At 48.0% G+C, this 23,696-nt stretch overlaps 1 protein-coding gene across 1 annotated transcript; it reads right to left on the bottom strand.

Annotated features, from left to right (window-relative positions):
- Positions 1-3,435: 3,435 nt before the first annotated feature.
- Positions 3,436-23,489, bottom strand: WNT10A (Wnt family member 10A). Its single transcript, XM_072617815.1, has 4 exons — positions 23,150-23,489; positions 21,494-21,756; positions 7,990-8,369; positions 3,436-4,438 (listed from the first exon to the last, which is right to left on the bottom strand). Exons 1-4 carry the CDS (start codon positions 23,260-23,262, stop codon positions 3,941-3,943), a joined length of 1,254 nt encoding a protein of 417 aa, XP_072473916.1. The 5' UTR covers positions 23,263-23,489; the 3' UTR covers positions 3,436-3,940.
- Positions 23,490-23,696: the final 207 nt, after the last annotated feature.

The following is a 23,696-nucleotide window of genomic DNA, read 5'->3' as shown; positions in this document are numbered from 1 at the left end:
CTGATGTGTTCAATCGCCTAGGAGAAGATCCCCAGGTTCCAGGATGGCTCTTTCCCCACTTCCTGACCGGAGCACCCAAGCATTTGGAGGGAAGCCTCCTTCCTCCAAGTTCAGTGGGGTGGGGGTGAGGATGGGTGAGGGGTGTCCAGAAGATTTCTAGGTCACTCTGGATCAGGGACTGAAATGGCATCAAGAATTCAATTCAGGAGTCGTGTCCTTTGATAGGACATCATTGCTCGTGATGGAGAGGAAAGGACCCCCTTGTTCCCCACCTGGAGAAGAGGAAGAGTTACGGTCATGAATCAGTCCCCTCCCTCTCCCTACCTGGAGAGAGTTGGGGGTGCCTAGGGAGGGGCCCCGGGAGGTGTGTATATGGGGGAGGGGGTGTTGCAAGCCCTGAAGCGAGGCTGTGATTACAGGGACCTGTCCCTCCCGCCCCCAGCTCCCACTCTCATTAAGTCATTTTTTCCCCTGTTGGAAAATCCCTGTGCCCAGAGCTCAGGGGCTGGGGCGACCGCAGGCAGCTGCCGGCAACCACATGAGAAAGGGGGTGGGGGGGACAGAGCTGGGGAGGCGGGGGTGGGGGAGGGGGGGTATCCTGGACCAGCTCCAGACATGAAAGGCTCTGGCCCCCCTTGGGGGCTCAGCTGTGGGGTGATTAAGTTGGAGGGGGGCGTAGAAAGGGGGTTGGTAACTCCTCCTCCTTGATGGCAGTTGCCTCCCTGCTCCAGCCCTGGCATCTTCCTGAATCTGTTCTCCTGACTTCTCTCAGCTGCATTTAAAGATATTTCTCTGACCTTTGCCCCTCTGCTCCTGACCTTACTTCATCTTCTCCTCCCCAGGCCTGAGTGGTCTGGGAAGCAGGATACCTAGGTTCTACTTTTCAATTCCACTCTAGGCCCTCTGTCCCAGAACCTTACCCCACTTTCTGCTTCTATTTTCCATTCTTGTTCCCTGTTTCTACTTTAGTTTCAGTTTGATGTACATCTCATTGAATATAGAGCTAAATAATCTTAGAGATCATCTAATCCAACCTCATTTGACAGATGAGGAAACTGAGGGTCAGCGAGGTTAAATGTTTTTCCTAAGGTTGTAGAGATCTCCTCTCGATCCAAGATTCCTTCACTGTGCCCCATTGCCTCACTTGACATTTCTTGGCATGCCTTCTCGTTATCTTCTATCTTCCAGTTCACTCCATGGTCTGGCTGGGCTTTCCAAGGTCATCCTATTTATTCTTTGCTTCCTGGGAGGGCTTCTCAGTCAGATGAGGGGTTTGGAGGCATAGGAAGCTTTTCCCTTCACTGACAGATCCTGAGCAGCAGAGATTCCTCCACTTCACCAGCTTTGTTTCTTTGTATTCGCCCCCCCCCCCCCCACCACTTAGTTCATCACTTCATATTGGCATCTAACCTCTTCTCCCACTCCTAGATCAGTTTTCTTATAAACTTCAGGCCCCATTCATTCAGCCTCTCTTTAGCCTTCCTTCTCTGGACTATAGCTCAATTCCTGCTAGATCTCATTTTTTTTGCCCCTCATCATCACCATAACTCTCTTCTAGTTTCCTTTGACTCTAGCCCTGTCCTCAGGACCCTGGCCAGTACCTGAACCCAGACTGAGGATGAGCAGGACACTTTATCATGTATTTCCCTAACCTCATCACTAGGAAATTCCCTTTCCCCACCTCCTCATTTCTTCAAGTAAGGATTCCTAATTTACTTCAAGACAGATGAACCAATAGTTTTGTGACCCCTAGCTTTTTCTGTGCCATGCTCAGTGGTGCTTCTCCATCTTGTACCGCTAACTATATCCATCTCCACTCTCCCACGAATCTCCACCTAGACTTTTCCTTATCCCAGCTGCCCTGTACTAGTTCAGTGTTCTAGTTCAATGTCCTCTTTGGGTCTGGGGTCAGGGTTTGGTCCATCCAGGAGGCAGAGCGAGGCATAGAGGTAATGGGCAGCTCTGGGGCATCATGGCATAAAATCCTGCTGAGAATGGCCATGGCCTACCTAACCCTCATCCTATCCTTCCCCATCTTCTATTCCCCCTCCCCCTAGACCAGTGATGGCAGAGGAGGGATTGGAAGTGGGGGGGGGGGGAGCCCAACCCCATAGCTTCCTCCTAGATGAGCAAGAGGAATGGAATGAACCAGGTGTGTCTGACTGCTCCTGCCCCCCTCCCCACCCACCTCCCCCTTTCCACCTCTCCTCCCAGGGGCCCCACAGCTTTCTATTTTCCTGGCCTTTCTCCTAGAGGATGAAATTTGGGAGATTTGTCCTCTTCAAGCCTTGTTCAACCAGGCCTGGAAAGTTAAGGCATTACTAAAACTCAGACAAGCCAAGTGAATCTACTCAGAAGCTGCAAAACTTCTGCAAAACAGGACTGGGGAAGATGAGGAGACCTGAGAGCAGTCCAATGAGGGCTCCGCTCTTAACTAGTTGGGCAAGGTCGAGCTTGAAAGGGTTAGCAGAGTATGGCCATAACCAAGACATGAACCACAGTCTTCCAAACCTCTGCTTTCACTTTCACCCAAAGAAGTTGGCCTAGGTTGATGGAGAGGATATGGATCACCCATTTGAATTGGAGACTAGCCTTCAGAGATGGGTCCAGAAGCCCCAACCTTTAGCCCTAGATCTTGAGGGTGGGGAGAACACCTATTTTAGGATAAAGTGAAGCTGGCAATAGGGCTACAGCTGTAGATAACAGGGGATTTAAAGTGGAGTTGGCTGGATTCTAGCTTCCTTCAGTTGATGCTTTCTTCCTCTTTTTTTTTCCCTACCTTGTGCAGGTGTTGGGTTTAGTCCTGGGACCCTATATCATTGCCTAGTTCTCTTTAAGACTGGGAGAAAGTCATGGAGAGTGGTTAGGAGGAAGAGAAAGCTTTCTACTCGATTATCTGGGCATATATGTGAATGGATGTGTAGAAACATATACATACACACAAACACACGTGTACAAGGGGGTGGAAAGGGAAGAATTGGGATGAGCTGGCTAAGGGAGATGTGGGGCAGGGGAAATAAGAGAATAGGGAATGGAGGACCTTCTCTAATTACTTCAATCTCCTCCCTAGCTCTCCAACCTCTACCACACTCAGCTCTCATCCTGGGAGTGGGGAATCTAGACAGTAACATTCCAGACAGTGAGTCTCCCTAGCCCTCCCCCTGGCCCCACCTCTTGGCCCCACCTGCTCCCTGGGGCTCTGGGCTTGGCTATGCCAAGCCGTGCCCAGGGATTACCAACGACCCGCCTTCGTGGGGCCATTCTTCACATACGTACCTCCTGCCTGCTGTTAGGCTATTGGGTACTCTCCCTCCCCACTCATTTCTGCCTTGGGGGTATAGAGAAGGAAACTGAGGCCTGGGGTAGAGTTGCTGGGGCTAAAATCTGGAACTCTAAAGATAACAACGCCAAGAGAAAGGAGAGAATGCAAAGAAGGAAGTGCCTGATCCCTTTATAGACAATCTCTTTTGCCCAATTGTCTCTGTGTCTTTTTAATAAACCTCTGCATTCCACTCGACAGAATCAGTGTTTTCTGGGAAGGACATTTTTGAGGGAAAAAGAGTAGGGAGAACAGAGTGATTTCTGCACCTCCTCATATCTCAGCATGTCCCATTACTCCCCTTCCTGAACCCTTTCTCAACGGGGCTACTTAGGAAGAAGGAATGGGGATTGGCAGAGGGTGAGAGCTCCGTCCCGAGATTCCTCGGTGACAAAGTGGGGGTGCGTGGGAACAGCTAGGCTGCCTTCGAAGAGGAGTCCAAAAAAGCATAGGCTGGAAGACACTTGAGAGATGGTGTGGACCAGCCTCTTCATTCTACGGAAGAGGAAACTAAAGCCCATGGAAAGTAAGAGACCTGGCCAAGGCTGCGCAGAGGATCGCGGCAGGGCCCAGATCTTTTCATCACACCTCCACGCCTGTCAGACAGCCGGCCCGCGGAGGTCACTTGCAGACACTGACCCACTCGGTGATTCGGCACTCTTCGCACACCACAAAGCAGCACCAGTGGAAGCGGCAGTGGCAGCGCTCGCTGCGCGTCTGCCGCAGGATGTTGTGCCCTCTCCCGCAGCAGAGGCTTCCGCAGCTGTCCGGCCCCGCGCTACTCTTGTTACACAGCCTCCCGGCTGTGCCGGCCGAGTCCAGCCGGGGCTCCCTCTCACAGAAATCCGGAGACTTTTCGAAGTAGACCAAGTCTGTGGGACTGGCTCGCCGGCGCGCTGGGGGCGAGCCCGGGGAGGGAAGGGGACCCCCAGCCACGCCCAACTCCAGCTGGCCACCGTTGCGGTTGTGGGGCCGGATCAGTGTGGCGCGCTGAAAGCGGGCTCGAAGGAGAGAGCCCACCGCCCGGAACTCGGGGGTCACCTGCCAGCAGGTCTTCAGCTGACAGCTGCCCGATGTGCCGTGGCATTTACACTTTCGGCGCATATTCTCCATGACTGCCTAGGAGAGGAGGACAAGGAGGCAGGCTTGGATGAAGTGGGTCCGAGACACCCCTCTGCCTCCCAGCAGCCCCCTTAAGTGAGTAGCCCTAGCCTTTTGCATCAACTTGGCCCAGCTCTGCTCGCTACCCCTGCCCAACTACAAGGGGTCCTCTTCAAGTGGTCTGAAATTGGCTCCCAGGGCTGGCCATGCCTAGGCACCTCTGGGTCACACGCATAACAGGGGCAAGCTTTGATGTCTCCCAAATCATCAGAAACAGAAGAGGGAGGTACTGGCCGCCATGGGACTCAGGTTCCTGCTTCAGGCCCCCTTCTCTTTACTATCCATATACACAGGCTGCCTTTTTTCAAACCCTCCAGTTCTATATTCTGCAGATCCCTAATTCTGTTCCCATAAGACCAGACCCCAGGGGAATCCCCCCGCTTCCTGCCCCCTCCAGTCCCCCAGTATCTCTAACGGTATGAGAAGCCCCTGCTCTCCTCCCCTTCCCACCACTGCTCCCCCCTCCACAGCAGCTGCAAGGGACCGTTGGGGCTGGGGGGTCTCCCCCCCACACTTCAGCCAGCTCTTACTTCCTGAGGGGGGATACCCAATCCCCAGGGAAATCCCCAAGCCTTCCTTCCCTAGGTGGGGGGCAGGAGCTGGAGGGGCTGGGGGGTATGGGCTCCACCATGTCCCAGCCCGTAGATCTGATGGCCTGGCCTAGCTCCAGGATGTGAACGAAGGCTGTGGTGAGACACAGAAAGTCCCATTGCTTCCTTGAGGTCTTAGAGTCCATTTGGGGGATACCATGGGTAGGAGTGGAAGGTATTTCCTCCCCTTAGAATGGGCAGGCAACTTTGACCTCAAATCTCCCATAGCACCTGCCACACTTCCAGCCTCAGTTTCCCCCTCTGAAAAGGGAAGTTTGAGTGAAGCAACACCAGAAAAAAAAATTTCCTCAGACTCAAAAGCTAAGGACAAGGCAGGGAAATGAACCTAGCTCCTAGTCCACTGCCCAATTCATTCCCGAATGAAAGAAGAAGTGAGGTAGGAGGTAAGAGAACCTATTTGTCTCAACTCCAATTGAATCTGGAAGAACAGATGTAACAGTGATATAAGAGAAAAGACCACCAGCCCTGGAGCATTTGAGTAGCTCTGCTACTTACTACCTGTGAAATTCTGAGTCGCTCACTTAACATCTCAGAGTGTTTCTTCATTTGAAAGATGAAGGTTTGGGATAAGATGGTCCCTGAGGTCCCTCCTTCCTCTAAATTCGATTAGCCTCCCAGAGAACCCAGCGTCAGCCTCAGCATCTTAGACTACTTAATAGAATCCCAACATTCTTTCCATCCCACTCCAGAGTATTATCCCAAATCAGAACAGCCGTGACCCATGGTATGACAAAACCCAAGCCACAAGTTTGGCCTCTAAACCCTTCCCACATCCAAAGTGAACCTGAGATCCCCAGGGCTAGGAGGTCTTAACCCTAGTGGCCCTCTCGGAAGTGTTTGTAGCTGAAGTGGCCAGCATTGGGGTTCTGGGACTGGGCTATGCCCTGGAATTCTCTGTTTTGAGGCCACATTAGAACCAGCTTTGATGCCTCCCAAGTCCAGCAATTCCAAACTGCTTCCCACCAGCAGCAGCCATTAATTAACCAGTTTAACAAGAAGTTGAAGCCATTGGTTTGGGGGATGGGAGGGCAAAGGTGTTAAAGCTAGGAGGAAGATCTGCCTGGGTGGAGTAGGGCTGGGAGGCTGGGTGTACCCCCTCCTTCCCACTGTGCCTCAGTTAACTCTCTCAGTGTCTGGAAGGGAGAAGGGAACACTCTTTAGTCTTCCAGAGATGGGAAGGGAATGGAGATGAATTAAACAGGACCAAAAAAGAAGACTGGATTGAGAGAAAATCATGAAAATGGGTCAGGGGTCACCACAATGGTGAGAAGGAGGGGAGAATAAAAGCAGATAGTGGGGGGAGAGGAGAGACTAGATTGGAAAATGAATTTGGACTTCTCCAAAAGCCAGTAGTGCCTGGTGGCCTGCAGTATACCTTGTACCTTGAGGAGAAGAGAATGAAATAAGGCAGTGGTACATGTTGGAAAATAAACGACTTTGGAACTAAAGACTGAGTCTTTAGGGACCTCTCACCCCTAATCATCCAATCCATATCATCCAATCCATACCTGAACAGGAATCACCTACATACCAAACTCATAGTCACCCAGCTTTTGCCAGAGGAGAGTACACCACTCCCTGAGGTAGCCCACTCCATTCTGCAAGAGCTCCAGTTGTCAGGAAGTTTTTCCTGACATCAGGTCTGAATTTGTCTCATTAGCTCCAATTGTCAGGAAGTTTTTTGGGACATCAGGTCTGAATTTGTCTCATTGTCATGTCTCCTGGTTGCCCTTATTTCTGTTTGCACTTTGGGGCTAAGCAAAACAAGTCTAATCCAGGTGCCATGTTATAACCCTTGGGGTGCTTGCAGCCAGATATCACAATCTCCTCCCAAGCCTTCTTTTTCCAGGATAATTATTCCCAGTTCATTAAACAGAGCTTTATATGTCATAATCTCTGAGCCCTTCTGTTTTCCCTCTTCTGAACATACTCCAGTCAGGGGTGGGGAACCTGAGGCCTCAAAGACACATGTGGCCCTCTAAGTTCTCAAGTATAGTTCTTTGACTGAATCCAAACTTCACAGAACAAATCCCCTTAATAAAAGGATTTGTTCTGTAAAACTTGGACTCAGTCAAAAGGCCACACCTGAGGACTTAGAAAGCCATATGTGGCCTCGAGGGTAAATGTTCCTCACCTCTGCTCTAGCTTATCAAAGTCCATCTTAATATGTGGTGACCAGAACTAAGCACAATACTCCAGGCATTGGACCAGCATAGAGTCCAGTAGGACAAATATCTGGGTTTGGATCCCAGCTTTACCCTTTGGGACACAGGTGCTTTATTTAACTTCTCTAGGACTCCACTAAATGAGGGAGTTTGTACTAACTAGGCAATCTAAATCCTATGATCCTAAAAGCACTTTCTAGCACTTTTTGATCCTGGTAATTCTGCCTACTGAACTGACATTGTGGGAATTCACTAAACCTGCTCTAGGATGGTAGTGGCCTAACCTCCTTAAAGGGAAAATGGTAAAAACCATAGTGTGTGTCTGTGTGTGTATGTGTGTTTGTGCGTGTGTGTGTGTCTGTTGTGTATTGGGGGGTAAGGTGGGGGATACCTTAGAGACCATCTAATCCAAGCTCCTCATTTTCTCATGGCAGAGGAGCACATTGGTTTGGCCAATATCACACCTTGACAAGGAAGGGATAGAAACCAAATCTTCTGACTTCCAGACCAGCATTGCCAAGTGTTTGGCAGGGTAGAGGATGGAGGATAACAGAGAAGATGGGAATAGAAGGAGGAGTGGAGGAAAAAGGGGAGAGCTAGTGGGACCAGAATGGTTCTTATGTCCTGGAGTCTATGAGTATAGTGGGTCTGAAGGAGTGAGATAGGGTTCCCAGGATCAGCAGGAACCTAGCTAGAAGGATGAGTTCCAGGATTTCAGAGCCGGGCTTCTCACCTGCCTCCCAACTCGGTTATTATGGAGCCGCATTCTCGCGTGAATATCCCTGTGTGGCTCTCTGGAGTCCAAGAAGTCCCTGGAGAACCTCTCTCCAAAGCCGACATCTGGGCTGCAGCCCCCCCACTCCCAGGCATCCTGGAGTCCAGGGGCAGCAGGGGGCAAGGCGGGATGCTCTGGGACACCGTGGCTCATGCCCTTGCCCCTCTGTAAAGCATCCAGCTGGAGTTGGTGCAGCTTCTGCCTGAAGGCTTCCTCATCTCCCCGACGAGCCTCATCACAGCCGCAGGCCTTTAGTTTCCCCAGGGCACAGGCATTGGAAACGGCATGGACCACGCCAGCTGCTGCAATGGCATAGGCAAAGGCACTCTCTCGGAAGCCTGCATACAGAGACCAGAAGAAGGGGACTATTACCACTGCCCAGCCAGGGTCTTGGCAAAATGGGGAGAAAGAAGTTTGTCTTCATCACTGCAAAGAAATGCTTTCCCTCACCATCACCCTCAGTGATTCCAAAGGTTCTTTACCCTTTTTCTGGCATGGACCACTCTGGTAGTCGGTGAAGCCCAAGTACCCCTCCTCGGGATAATGAGCAAAACAAAATACTTAAGATTACAAACGGAATCATTATGTTGAAATAGTCATCAAAATATTTTAAAAAATCATAGACCCCCTGAAATCTATCCACAGACCCCATTCCAAGTTAAGAATCCCTTCTTTATTCTCAAATCAACCATACCCTTCAGGTGATGGTCCTTCTATTTTTACTGCCACCCATCCCTTCCTGGCTCCCTCTAAGGAAGGGGTACTCCACCAGTAATTCACTGACTCCCATAGGGACCATGACTGGATTTCAGGTTCCATCATAAACTTGGATAGAAAAAGTTGTTTATTTTCACTAACTTCTAGCTGAAATTTAGCATTTCCTTCAACCATGAATGTAGACAACAAACATTATTCTCTCTCACACACACATGGAGGTTAAAACCCCAAGCTCTAAGGCAGGGGTGGGGAACCTGAGGCTTTGAGGCCATTTGTGGCCCTCTAGGTCCTCAAGTGTGGCCCTTTGACTGAATCTAAACTTCACAGAACAAATTCCCTTAACAAGAGGATTTGTTCTGCAAAACTTGGACTCAGTCAAATGACCGCACTAAGGACCTAGAAGGCCATATGTGACCTGGAGGCTGCAGGTTCCCCACCCATGTTCTAGGATATCCCTAATTCCCTTGACTTCTCCAGACCCAGACAAAAAACAAAAACAAAAACGAAAGACCTTCCACCTTTAACACAGCTGAGAAAGAGTAGGGTTAAATGGATACTAAGTCATTAAAAGGGAAAGTAACAACCAGAAAAGGAAGACACAAGGCCTGAACAGTCACCATTTGCAAATACAAAGAATTGTTTGATTTCACAAAAATCAGAATCCAGGTTCAAATCCCTTCTGTCACCTTCTCCCTGTGTGGCCCTAGGTGAGTTACTTGATTTCCCTTCCACCCCAGACATTAGTTTCCTCATCCATAAAGATGCCTGAAGTCCTTAACAGCTCTAAATTTAGATTTAGAGCTGGGATCTATGCTTGGTAAATCTAGAGTTCAGCTGTGAGTGTTATCCTTCTTATCAAAAGCCTTTCCCCTACTGTTGAAAGTGTACCCAAAGGAGCCAGTAAGCTAAATGACAGGGGAAGTCAAAAGTGACCAAGAGGATAGATGGATGAGGAAGTGAGAAAAACCCTTAAGAGCAGCCAGGTAGCCCACAAAGACCGCAGGATGAGCAAAGCCCTAGCAGGTCCTGGTGCACTAGGAAAGAGGCATACTCGTTCCAAAGAACAGACAAGCAGGATCAGAGAAAGTTAAGCACCAGAACAGCTCCCTATGGTTTTGTAAATTGACCAGAAGAACTTTGTACCTTCCTTTTGCTTTTGATGATTTTTTTCCTAGGAAAGTTATGTGGTTTTTCTTTAAATTCTACCAAGTCTCATTGGGATTAAGGAAAGTCAGTGTTATTTTTATTTCTATTTTTGTTCATTGCCCAGAGCTGGAAAGCTGGGAGGAGTCTGGGTATCCAGAGGTTAAAGGGAGGTTCTAATGGCAGTGAAATATTGAGATCTGGGGTAGGTTTATTAGAGAGTCAGGAAAACATCACAGAGAATAGGACTTAGTTTGTATGCTCTCATCTCTACCTTATCTAGCTCTTTTTTTTTATTAGCAAAAAGGTTCTCATTTCTGCACACTTTAAATATTATGTAGGGAGTCTAGCCAGGCCATATCCTGAGTCCACCTAGGCCTTATCCTCGATTTCCTATTGTACCACTGATGAAGTTTTGATGTCCTCTCCTTAACAAAGTGTGAAATTCCCATCACAAGGTAAACTCCTTTGTGAAACTTCCATTCCTTGCCTTATCTTGAGTTGACCAATTAATAGTACATTGGGGGTGATTAGTTGATTCACAGTCTATTCATACTTCTAGGCTTGATCTCTAAGAGTGGCAGATATACCCCAAAAAGCAAAAAAAGAAAAGTAAAAGGATTAATGAAATCATAAGTATTTATAGTCGCTGTTTCTGTGGTTAGAAAGAACTGGAACCTCTGAGGGTGCCTATCAACTGTATTTTGAAATGGCTGAACAAACTTTAGTCTATGAATGTGATAGAGTACTATTGGGCCATAAGAAATGACGAATGAGGCTTTTTCAGAGAAACCTGGGAAAATTTGTATAAATTCATGCAGAGTGAAGTGAGTTATATAATAACACCAACAAAACAAACAATTCTGAGAGACTAAAGAACTCAGATCATCACAATGACAAGATTCCAGAAGGGATGATGAAATTTACTGACAGAAAAGTGATATAACCAAGATGCAGAATAGGACATATACTTTTGGACACTACCAATGCAGAAATTTGTTTTGTTTATTTGTTCAAAGGGTTTTCTTTTCTTTGTTTTGTTTTTTTTTTTTCTGAATGTGGGGAAGGGGAAAGAGGGACAAAGAGAAAATAGATTCTTGTTCATTAAAATTTAATAATAATTTTTAAGGGAGTGAAAGAAGCAAAAAAGAGGAGAGAAGTCAGACAAACACAGACTGATTCCCACAGAGAAAAGCGTGGACAACCACAGCACCACGCCAGAAAACTCTGTGTTCTGGGGAACCATATATGCCATAGAGTTCTTCAACCAGAGAGCCTGGACCAAGTGGAAGTTGAGGCCTAAGATTAACAAGGAAGAGTTCTGTGATGTGAAGGAATTAACCCAACCCTTGCCTTCAATTCGAGCTATGAAGACTATGCAGTTCAACTTTCTGGTGACCCCAAATTCTTTTCTTTTGTGGAGAAACTTCAAGCAAAGGGTGGAGCAGCTGTGTAGGTCCCTGAGAGAGGTAAGGCTCATCAGAGGGGGAAGCTTGTTGGACAGTCTCAAAACTCCCTTTGGGAGGGGAGTGTTCAACTCCAGAAGAGTCCTACAAGTCAAAAAGACTATGCAGCCCTTTGGAGAATGTGGAAATTACTTGAGAGGGCAAGAGAGTTAACTCGACTGTTTATAGTTTTGGGTGTAAGCAGTAGGTTTTTTTTTCTCGATTTGTGTATGTGTGTCAAATGAAATAAAGTGTATGTTATAACCAATGTTTCCTTAGCCTGAGTGCTTGCTAGAGCACAAAGGGGTCTTTACCTTTTGTCGTAGATATCCCTAGGAGAAACCCTGGGTGAGACATGAGTCAAAGGGAAAATTTTGAGACGGAATCACCAAGGCTGAATCCAGTTTGTATAAACCCAGAGCTTCAGTTCTCCCACATAGCATCAACAACCATTAATTAAGCGCCTATTATGTACAAAGTATCCCTGCTAGTCACTGAGGTGGGGGTGGGGTGGGAATAAATTTTAGATATGCCCTCTGACCCCAAGGAGCTTCATCCAGGAGGAAGACATGACACAAACACAGATAAGTATAAACCATAATATCACATGATAGGTACATTAGCATGGCACCAACGTGCTATATATGTCCCTCCCTTCTCCCTTTTCAACACACAGAAATCTAATGCCCATAGCAGGTGTTTTCTGGGATGGGCAGTGAACAACTGAAAAATACCTTAAGGTTAAAAAAGGACTAGCCCTTTCTAGGGTAATGCATTTAAAAGTGCATGAGTAATCCCTTCTTTGAAGGTCTGGGGTACCACAAGTGTGAGATATTATATGCATCATCAGATTCAGTAGATGTGCTCTTTTTGATTTGGGGAAACTTTTTTCTTTTTTAAAATTCTGTTACAATGGAAGACTAGGTGGCATGGTGGATAGAGATCTGGATTTGGAATCAGGAAGACCTGAGTTCAAATTCAGGCTCAGATACTTACTAGCTGTGTCGCCCTGGGCAAGTCATATAACCTCTATTTTCCTCAGTTTCTTTATCTCTAAAATGGGGATAATAATAGCACCTACTTCCCAAAGTGGTTGTGAGGTACAAATGAAATGTTATATGTGAGGCTCCTTATAAACTTTAAAATACTATGTATAAATGCTAGCAATTATAGCAATATTTTTTAAATAAAAGAAAAAAATAAAAGAGCTAAGCAAACAGAAGGCAATGTTTAACCTAAAGGATAAATATCTAATGGTAGAAGATAAGGCATCTGTAGAGATTTTTGAGTAGAAAGGCCTTCTTGGGTTTTCTACAAGACTACTCACCACTACCCTACTTCTATAGCTGACTCTTTCCTAATTCATCTTATAAGTTCCTCTTGTCAGTTTTTCACCCACAAAATATCTCCCTCAAGGTCAGACTTAACAGGCAAAGAGAGAGAGGGACTGCAGAGTTTTCTTAGCCCTTATTCCACCAAAGGAAGCCTGAGCTTGTAGAGAAAAATATTCCCCTCATTTCCTGTAGCCACCCAAATTTCTACCCAGCATTTAGTGTGGCAACATGCAGAAGTCACCTCATATAGAAGCTGGCTGCAGTTCTCAACTCTAGTCCCCCAAAAGTGATCCTACCCTTCAGTGTTTATACCCTGCTTTTTCAAACTACCTTGACATTTTTTACTTTACATTTTTTCTGTATATACATGTATGTCTACATTTTGCCTCCCTTGATAGACTATTAATTCTTTGGGAGTAGAGATTGTTTGACATTCTTCTGTTTGTTTGGAATTTTTTCTACATTTATGTCCCCAGTGTGCAAGACATAGTCATGAAATCAGAAGCAAAAATCTCTGGAGTTGTGACTTAAATTCTTACTTCAGTTTCCCACCTCTAGGAAGGGACAGAGGGAGGTTGTTTCTTGCTCATGAACCTGATACTTTGGGGCCAAGTGAGTCTGGAAGTCTGGAAGGAAGAGAGGCAAAATGGAAAGGGGACCAAACCCCAAATCCAAGGTCTGTTTCTTCCTCAGTTTTGTAACTGAGAAATTATTTTGAGCTCAGAGTAGACTGTGAAGTTTCTCCAACTGACCAGTGTTTCTAGAACTACTAGGATCAAATTAGATTAGAAATGTAAAAATAGTAGATGAGGGGGTCCAATGTTTGGGGGAAGGTACTGGAGAATAAGTCAGCTGAAATAGCCCAAAATTTGGGGAAAATTGGTAGGATGTTAGTTGAAGGAGAGATGTGAGTACCCGAAACTCGGCAGAAACATCCAATCCATTCATTAGTTCTTTCATTTATTCATCAAGCATTTATGAAGTGCAGACTCTGGCTACTCCCTTAGGACTGAAATAAGGTTCCCTGTCTTTCACATTCTCCTATAGCTGAGATAACATCGTAGAAACCAGAAAGTGATTCCCAGAGAGGCACCAAAGTTAGCCAGAGGTCAGAAAGGCCCAGGCCTGACCGCACCCACACATCCACTTTGGTCATAATCTGATCTCTGTTTTTTCCTAAAGCAACTGTATAGCCTTGCCCCGGGTTCAGATCTCTCAGATCTTCACAGGAGCCTGGGAAAGATGAGCAGAGAGTAACCACTGAGTCCTAGAATTATAGACTATCTCCCAGGATGATGGGAGGGGTCACTCCACCCCTCCAGACAGGATGGCCCCCAGAGTTGAGATATGCCACACCTGGAGGTATCGCCAAGAATTTTAACCTCTTCCTTCTCATTCCAGCAGCAACTCTGTCTCCTCTGAACAGTAAGTCCTGTACAGTAATAAAGACTTGAAGCCTTTATTCAGTTATTCCTCACTATTTTTTCCTCCAGACCAAAAAAAAAAAAATCATCTCCGCTCCTTTCTCCTTTTCTCACAAGAGGGCAAGAAACAACCAACAGGGAGTGGAAGTAAGTGAAGGTTTGTCAGAGAACCTCCATGAAAAGGCTACTCAGGAAACTGCCCCTAGGGTGCAGGGGCTGGAGGAGTCTAGCTAGGAGTGCACCTAGAATTTTTTTCCATGCTTTCATCTGTCAGTGTCAAAGAACTTTCCTGGATGCTGGCAGGCATTGTGAGTCTACTTGACGGGCAGAGAATCACAGAACGTAAACTTTGAGAGCTGAATGGAACCTCAGAGCTAATCTAATTCAGTCCCTCTCATTTTATAGATCATTTTATAAAGCATTTGTCCAGAATCACCACATCTAGTTAGTGGCAAGAGCATAGAAGTAGAAAACTCAGATGTCCCCAGGATTCAGGAATACTCCATGTTCCTTCTGCAGCATTTCTACATTTCACTGAGACAACTGAAGTTCAGCATTTTTATATAGACTGAGTTCAGTATTAGTATTCAGTATTCAATATTCACACAATTATGACTGAGTAATACTGAGTAAGGAATCCAGGTATCTGGGAATCCCAGGCTGTGCCTTTGGATGTCACTGAAATTCTCCTTAGGAGGAGGGCAGAAGGCAGTGAGTAGCTTTAGTTGAAGTAGTCTTGGGAATATGATATAGGGGAAAAGATCACTTTCAGCCCTGTTTTTATATGATCCTTAGAGTGGGACCTGATGAAACTTGAAAAATATGGGAAGCAGTGAGGAGGAAATTTCAGCCCTAGGCCCTTGGAAACTACCCTCTCCTACTCCTTGTAAGCCAACCAGTCTGAGAATGAGAATGAAATATGGGGACTGTCATAAAGAATGAGACACTGTGAGGCATAAACAGAGATAAAAGAGAGAAGGAGAGGGAAAACAGAGAGAGAGAATGTGAAGTTTCCTGAGTCCACTGAGAGGCCTCAAGATCCTTCCCCCTAACACATCCCTTCTGGCCTTAGGGATTTAACTCCATCCATGGTCCCACTTAGACTGCATTCAGGTGTCTCTCTCTGTGTGTGCGGGAACCTCTGTCTGGGTATGAGTGTATGATCTCTCACAGGAGAATCTGATATAGCCTGGCTAGTCTGCCCTAGCTCCGGTCCCTGGGCCCCAGTCCTGGGCCCGGACTGTCTGGGGCAGATACAGGCAGAGGGCCAGCAGGCCAGCTGGTGGGGGAGAGGGGTGGGGCAGGGTGGCCAGCTGGGCTGCCGGGAGGGAGAGGGGGGAGAGCTCGTTAAGATGCACAATTAGCTGTCCTGCCTTTGATCTGGGACAGGGACTGCCAGGATCTAAGTAAAGTCAGCTGCAGCTTCTAGCCCCAGCCAATAGCCGGGAGGAAGGGGGGAGGGAGTCAGGCTAGTAAGGAGAGATGAGCAGACGGGACAGCTGGGGAGAGGGGGTCAGGGAAAAGAGACCCTGACCTCACCTTACTACTCCAGACCCAGGTCAAAAGGAGCGGGAGATATTCCTTAGTGCACACACTTGGTGTGTAAGTATGTCCCTACATGTCTGTATGTCCAACACGTGGGGGTACTTAGGCATGGGAGTTCATGTAGGTGGATATGTGCACACATGTGTGCATATATGAATGTGTGTGAGCGTGGGTAGATATTGCTTTCAGAGCTGATTCTTCTCTTGCATATCTTCAAGCAGCTAATAATAGCTAACGTTTACATAGTGCCTCCTATGTTCAGGCACTAGACTATGTACTCTATGACACTGAGCATATTGCTAGGCACACAGTGGATCTTCTATCCTTTCCTGTTGGGGGGAGGGGAATAAGTATTTATATAGCATCTACCATGCATCAGGCACTGCACTAAGCAAAAATTACCTCATCTGATCCTCACAACAACCTTTCAAAGTGCTATTATTATCATCCCTATTTTACAGCTGTGGGAACTGAGGCAAACAGAGGTTAGGTGACTTGTCCATGGTCACACATCTAGTAAGTGAAGTCAAATGTGAACTCAAGTCTTCCTGACTCCAGAAGCACCCCTCTGTGCACTATGGTGCCCCCCCCCCCCAGGGTGGACAGTGGAATGAGCACTAAACATGGAAGTAGAAGGTTAAAGTTCAAATCCCCCCTCTGACACAATATTTGTGTGACTTTGGGTGATTCACTTCAATTTCCAGGGTTTCAGTTTTCTCATCTATGAAATGAAAGAATTAGCTAATCTAGGTCTAAATCTAGTTCTAGATTTGTGATCCGTATAATGAAGAAATTGGATTCAATGGTCTTTCACTTTTTCATCTCTCCATCTATGATCCTCTATTGCCTTCCCAACACCAGGGTGCCTGGGACTGGTCCTTTCTTTGAGCCTTGAAAAATCCTCCCTGTACCTCCATCCCCCTTCCCAAAAAGGTCCCCCAGTCTTGATCAAGAGCAGAAGAGCAGAATAGAGCTCTTAGGATAAATGCTAAGAGAGAAAAGAGTCCAGAGCTGTATGAAGCCATAGGCCTCTCTTTTCCCTGTCCTGACATAAATGGGCCTCAGAACCTCCCCTCTTCGAGTAGCCTGCCTGTTTTTCACCTTCCCCTGCCTCCTTGTCCCTAAGGCTCCTCACCTTGCCCCATTTCTTCAAACCTGAAAGGGATTAGGACTTGGGAGGGGATAATCCTTATGCCATAGAAAGACCTCCCACATAGAGTGGACTAGACATATGATACTGCCTTATGCTGGAAATCTAATAGTAAAGGGGGTCCCTGTAATAGATGTGGGACATTTTAACATGTGACTGAAGGATTACTAGACAGAAGTATTTACAGATGGGGAAGGGCTTTCAAAGGGGGAATAATTGCCCCCACCCCACTTATATCCAGGGCTACAACCCATTTTAGGTAGATGGCACAGGTAAGGGGTTCTGTGATTTAATTAGTGTAGCGAACCCCAAAAGCAGAACGTGAATGATAGTTTTAGAGAGTTGCCTGCCCAAGATCTCACAACCAGGATGTGTCTGAAGTACCGATTGAATCTTAGTATCCCTGTTAGGGATACTACTTTGCAAGTAGAAAAATGACATCGTTTTTATTTTACAGATGAGAAAACTGAGGCTTAGTTTCTTTAAATGATTTGCAAAATGAAGCAAGAACTATATTTTAATTGCAACAGCAATGCACTTTCTGCTAAAGGACAAGCCCTCCCAAATGGTCATAGCTCTGGTCTATGACCCTCAATATTGTGAGTCTGTTTCCTCCTAACCTTTTCTCCTTTGATTCTCATATCTTATACTTTCCCTTCACAGCCTTATACCTTCTTGTTGATGACGGTCACAGATTAACCCTTACTGATGCCACTCTTCCCCTAGCTTCTTCTCATTTTCCCCTTCTTCCTGGCTTTGCCTTCAGCTTCCAGGCAGCCTACAGGAATCTTCAAGTTAGATAGTCACACACCCACCCCCAATCCCAACCCACATCATGTTCTGCACAGCATTTAGCATAGGTTAGCATGAATACCAAAGAACTGATGAGAGGTGAATTTTAGTGGTACCTTGGACAAGTCATTTGCTTCTATTTTCTCATCTGTAAAATTAAATATAAAATTTATAATAAAAAAATACAAAATTAAATAAAACTAAATATCTAAAGTCTCATCATGGTCAAACTCCTAAGAGACTTTCTAGATCTCCTTATCTTTGTCCCTCTTCTAGTTAAGACCTCCCCCTATCCTCAAGTTGCTCTCTAGCTACTCCAAACCCTCATTTCATTACTGTACAGTATCTCTGAGTGATCCATGCAGCAAAACTACCACCTCTCCTAGTCTCCGATATCATTAAAATTGACTTTTCCTGTAAAGTGGATTTCAAATGTTAGAGTAATTTGTACTACGGTGAGGGTGGCTAATAACTCTTAAATTTTATATTTAAAAAAAAGGAATTTGTGAATCCAAATGAGTTTTGGAGAGAAGTTATGGGCCAGAAGGGTAGGAATCAGCACTGCCCATTCAACTTCCCAGAGCTGCTGACCTCATATACAGTTTTAAAAGACTTCAGGCAATATTCAAAGTCACAGTAGGAAACAAGAAGATATTCAGACCAGGGAGGCAGACAGTAAGAATGACCTTCTGGGGTCATTTCTCTGGGCTTCAAGTTTCAGCTTCCCAGACACTTGGCCATGGGTAGCTTCCCTACAGGAAATGAGCTGTTCAGAAGTAGCAAAGACGACCCCTTGTGTTGGGCTTGACCACCAGATGTCAAGGAAGGCCTCAGTTAGGCTTGGCCAAGAATGGCCTTCAGGGGAGCCTGTGACCTGACCCAGGGAAGGAAAGGCAAAAGCAGGAAGAACAAAGACCTCTTAGCCTATTTGGAACCCCAAGAATTTCTTCTCCAAAAATTCTTCCAGTATACCCTTGGTCTAAGGTGGAGTCAAAAAAGGTCTCAATCTGAGAGCAGGAGACTCGAGATGTTTGGGAGTAGGGCGGGTGCTGGGGGCTGAGGGCACCCGAGGGAACAACTTCCTCCTGGCTTCTCAGCTGGCTGTCCAACCCCCTCCTCGATCCTGGGTGCGGCCCCCCTCTCTGGCCAGCCTCGGCACGTTTTGCACCCCCCTTAACCTTCCCCACCACCACCACCCCAGTTTGCCTCCTGCTCATTAAACTGCAGGTGAACCCAGCAGCATCTGGCATTGCGCCAACCCGCGCCGACTCCGCAGCTCTGGACTCGCCCCCACACTTCAAAGCCACCGCTTTCTCCAGACCCCTGTGCTCCAGTCCTCAAGAGGCCATATGGACTGGGTCTAAGTGAGGCAGGATGCCTGGATTCATCTCTCAGTCTCTCTCACTGTCTCTGTCTCTGTCTCTTTGTCTCTCTCCTCCTCCTCCCCCCACTCACCAAATTAAGAGTGGACTAGAGACAGTCACCCCCTTCTGGGCTCCAGACATTACTCCACTTCCTTCCAGGTCCCCACACACACACTCGCCCCTCCCCCACCTTCAGAAGAGTGGACACTGTGGGACAGACCGAAGAATAAGAGGGATTGGGAAAGGTGGAGCTAGAGAGTCCAAGTCAGCCTGGGAGGTAGCTTGGGATAAGTCACTTTCTTGCTCCAGTTTCTCCGAGTATACCAGTATTATCCGAAGAGAGCTGCAGGGTCCTGGAATTGAGGGTAGGAAGGAATATGTCAAAGGGAGACAAACAGTCAGACACAGAGAAACAGAGACTAAAATAGAAGACTAGCAACGAGGCCCAAGGGGAAGGGGGGGAGCGGAGATACAGATAGAGACAGACGACCTAGAAAATCTGGGGTGGGAGTAGAGGCCTAGCTGAGGCGAGCTGAGGGAGACGAGCTGAGTCCGAGAAGCCGCCGCAAGGACATGAAAGTCTGAAGAACCTGTCACTTCGTGTTGGGGAGCAGAGTCCGCAAAGGGTGGGGAAGTGGGGGGGAGTCCGAAAGGTGGGGGCGGAGGGACATTGAGGAGGCCGGGACCTAAGGTGGGCAGTGTGGGAAGGGGGAGGCCCAGACAGGGAGGAGCAGTGAGAGGGTGAGGGGCCACGGCGAGCCTCCTCTCAACTGGCCCTATGGGGTCCCTGGCCTGGCTTTGCGCAGGTTGGGTGCGGGTGGGGGGAGGGAATGGGGGGGAGCCTTTGAAAGCAGCTTGTCTGGAGCGCGGGAGCCGTCTGGATCGGCCCCGGGGGGGATTAGATCGCGGCTACATGCCGCCACACGCGTGTCGGGCTGGGCTCAGCCGGGTAGAAACACAGCCCCGGGCGGGCGGGGGAGGGAGGCGGGGCAGGAGGAGGGAGGCGGGCGGGGCCCGGGGCTGGGCTTGGGGGAGGCTACAGCGGCTCCCCATCCTAGGGGTCGAAAAATGGGTATGAGAATGGCAAGATGGAATTGGCTCATTAGGCTCACCGTCCACGCCCAGGGTTCCTTCTGACCACCGAAAAGTCTAGAGCTTAGCCTTCCTGTCTCTGTCTAGGACAGTCTATACCTCCAAGGGGTAATTTTTCACCCCAACCTTAGGGAGTACCCCCTGTTGAACCAAGTTTGGTTGGAAAAAGGCCTAACCTGTCCTATTACACCAGCACATTGTTCCATACCGTCCTCCCTTCAGCTGATAAGAGGGACCAGTTTAACTAGCCAGGTCAATAAAACATGATCTTGAATGAAATTGATCAGGTTCTACATCACACAAGTCTGGAAGAGACAAGTGTGAAAAGTAAAAACACAATACCCCCTCCCCCCAAGGAAGGAAGTGGACCTGGAAGCAGAAAGCTGGGTGGGAATCCTGGACCACTTCCTGTGAGACCTTGGATAAATCACATAACCTCTCCTGGCTTCTGCTCTTATCTGGAAAATGAGGGAATTTGACCTGATGATCTCTCAGGTCCTTTCCAGCTCTCAATTCTGCATTTCCCACTTTCCCCCACTGGACTGTCAGAGGGGCCCTGCTATTCAGTAGAGAGATATTTTTTAATGCTGAAAAATCTGTGGATTTGATATGCACAGAAGTACAAAGTCATTAGTGTCATCAGTGTCATCTCTCCCAACCCCTCTGAATCCAAGAGAACTTCTCAAAGTGATTTGGAGGAAAGTTATTTGTACACCAGGATGGGAAAAGTGCTAGATGGATGGACCTTGTGGCCCAAATATGGAGACTTAAACCTTCACCTGACATCTCAAACTCTGAGTCATGAATGGGAGATTATCACCAAATTTCAAGTTTCTGTGGTTCCATCTTGGCTCTAGCCAAAAGCCAAGGTTCCCACTTACCTCATTTTACCTTCTATATCCTTTCCCCTAGCAAACAGACCTCCAATTTCCCTTCTTAATCTTAAATGGCAAGGTTGAGCCGGACAGGCCTGAGATTTGTTGGCTAAGAGAATAGAAACCAAATTTCCAGAGCCCTACCCTCTCTACACCCATTTTAAGCAACCCAAGATGGCTTCATTCCCCCATGGGGTCAGAATAGTTATTAAGGATACCTGGGTTCCTGAACCTGGACATTCCATATAGTCTGTCCCTTTGGTGCTACTTATTTTGTTTCTTTGTGACATGGTTAGTAGACCACCTCCTTCCCCCACCCCCTAAGCTCTTCAAAGCTGCCTGGAATAAGAGAAAGATTTGAGCTGAGAAAAACAGGAGGGAAATAGGAACCAGTAGGAGGCAGAACCTTTGAAAGACAGAGAATGAGGAGTGTGTGAGGGCCCAGGGACCAGGCAGCCTGAACCATTAGGATTCAGAAGTAGGAAAGGGCTAAAGAGACGGTGTGTGGAGTATAGGAGGGCATGGAAACTGCAAAAGACTTTAGAATGGTGCTTGGGGGAGAGGAGAAAGGATGAATTTACCTCTGCTGAAGATGGGACTTTCATAAGGGATCTTGTTTCGGGTCTCCAGGCTGGAGCAATTCCAGCGCTGGTCCCGAAACTGATGCTGGCACTCATGTATGGCAATCTGGATGCCCTGGATGGCGGAGGCTGCCACATCCGGGTGGCGCACGCACACTTCCAGTTGGCGTCGGCTCAGTCCTGGCAACGTCAGGCATACTGTGTTGGCATTCAGCACAGGCTCTGGTGGCAGTCGAAGACCCAGAATGTCATTTGGTTCTGACCTGCAGGTATGGGGGGATATAGGGAAAAGTAGGGACCATTAAGGAAGGCCTTGACCTAATCTGGGGAGCTGGGAGAGCAATGGCATGGACTGTTTCTCCTACATATAAACGTACACACACACACTCATATTTATACATGCACACAAAACCTATTCCCTCTTTCTCCCCTCAGTTCTGTTCCTTCCATTCTTTCCCCCACTTTCTACTCTTACTTCCCAAATGATAAGAAACCTTTCACTTCCTACGTCACATAGAACTTTGGTTCTCACATCTCATGTAACATTGGATTTTACAGTGATCTATGTCAGTACCATCCCTCAGAAGTAAGGGAAGGTTGGGAGCATGTCTTATTCCAAATTGGATTTTCTCCCAGGAAAGCCCAGTGCTAACTAATACAGTGCTTTCCACACAGTGTTTAATAAACGATGCATAAAAGAATGAATGAAGCTTCAGCAGAATTCCCAAATGTGCTCCCCAACTCTCTCCCTCACATCTTGCATCTCCCAAATACAGCATACATATATAAACCCAGCCTCACATTCATACACATCAGCTCAAACTGATTCACACAATTTACAATGTCACACCTATAAAGGACAGATAACACAGTAGCTCTCATATACCTCTAGAGACACAAAGATTTACATGGGAGGTAATGCTGTCCTTCATATCAGTACCCTGACTGGATTCCGAATCCAACATTTGAAATCAGTATCTAACACACACACACACACACACACACACACACACACACACACACACACACACACACACACTTGTAGACATAAACAGAGTGGAAGTCTCCTAGGCATGAATAATATAGTACTTACACATTTTCAGAAAAACTTTCACAGACATCTATTTTCAGAAACACAAGGACACAAGCCACACTCAACAAGGGAGAACTCCCTTCTGTGCCCCCTTGTTGACCTTACCTTGGGCCACCTCCTCTTCACCCACCCCTATCTACTGATCCCACCCATGGGGGAGATCTCCACAATGGGGAGGGCGGGATTGTTTCGGGGTGTCTTCCCTGAGAATCCCCCTACCAGGAAGACATTAACTAGGCATGATTAGGAGACTGAACTTGGCAGCTGCCCCCAACACTGAAGGATCTATCCCTGCTCTTGGCGTTGCCCCCTCTGGAGCATCATTGGATTGGTCCCCTCTAAGTGTTACCCTCTCCCCAAGGGAGGACAGCTTCTCCCCTCCGACCCCCCACCCCAGGCGTAACTGTTCCCTGGCCTGAGCACACCGATCACTCCCGAGCAATGCCAGTCTCATAGCCAAGTCTTGGGGGTCTCCAAAACTCCTTGGGAATCCTTGGTGTCCCAGAAGGCGGGGCATGAGGAGGGAGGAAGGGAGATTGGGAGAGAGGGGGCGGGGGTCTCACCTGGGCACAGCTGCGGCCAACAGGAGCAGGAGCAGCAGGAGCGCGCAGAGCGCCGGCCGAGGCCGAGCCCGGGGTCTGGACCGGAGCCGGGGGCGAGACCGGGCGCTGCCCATGGCTGGGCCGGGGTGAAGGGCTTAGAGCCCGGCAGGGCTGGCGCGCTGCTTCGCGGGAGGGGGGCGGCAGCGCATGGTCCGCCGGGGCAGGGGAGGCAGACCTGGTGAGCAGAGCTAGCGCCCGGGCGGCCGGCGGTGGCTCTGACCCTCTGGAGGCTCCGGCTTGGACTCGAGCTCTGGCTCTAGCTCGGGTCAGGGCTCCAGGGGCAGACGCCGCCCGCCTCCCCGCTCCATGGGGCAGCGCCCCGGGGCACCGCCCTCCGGGGGGGCGGGCGCGTGGGGCACCTCCTGGCAGGGGTGGACGAGGGGATTTCCCCCTTACCCCCCCCCTCCCCTTCCAGCGGCTCCTGGCGAAGCCTGAGGTGTGTGATGTGGGGCGGAGGGAAGAAGAAAGCCGGGAGGCACAGCTTAGGGTGGCCGGAGTTAAGGGGCAG

Source organism: Notamacropus eugenii, chromosome 6 (genome assembly GCF_028372415.1).
Source record: "Notamacropus eugenii isolate mMacEug1 chromosome 6, mMacEug1.pri_v2, whole genome shotgun sequence".
Classification (NCBI taxonomy): domain Eukaryota; kingdom Metazoa; phylum Chordata; class Mammalia; order Diprotodontia; family Macropodidae; genus Notamacropus; species Notamacropus eugenii.
The sequence above is the reverse complement of the archived record's forward strand: the minus strand, read 5'-3'. Positions and strand labels throughout refer to the sequence as shown.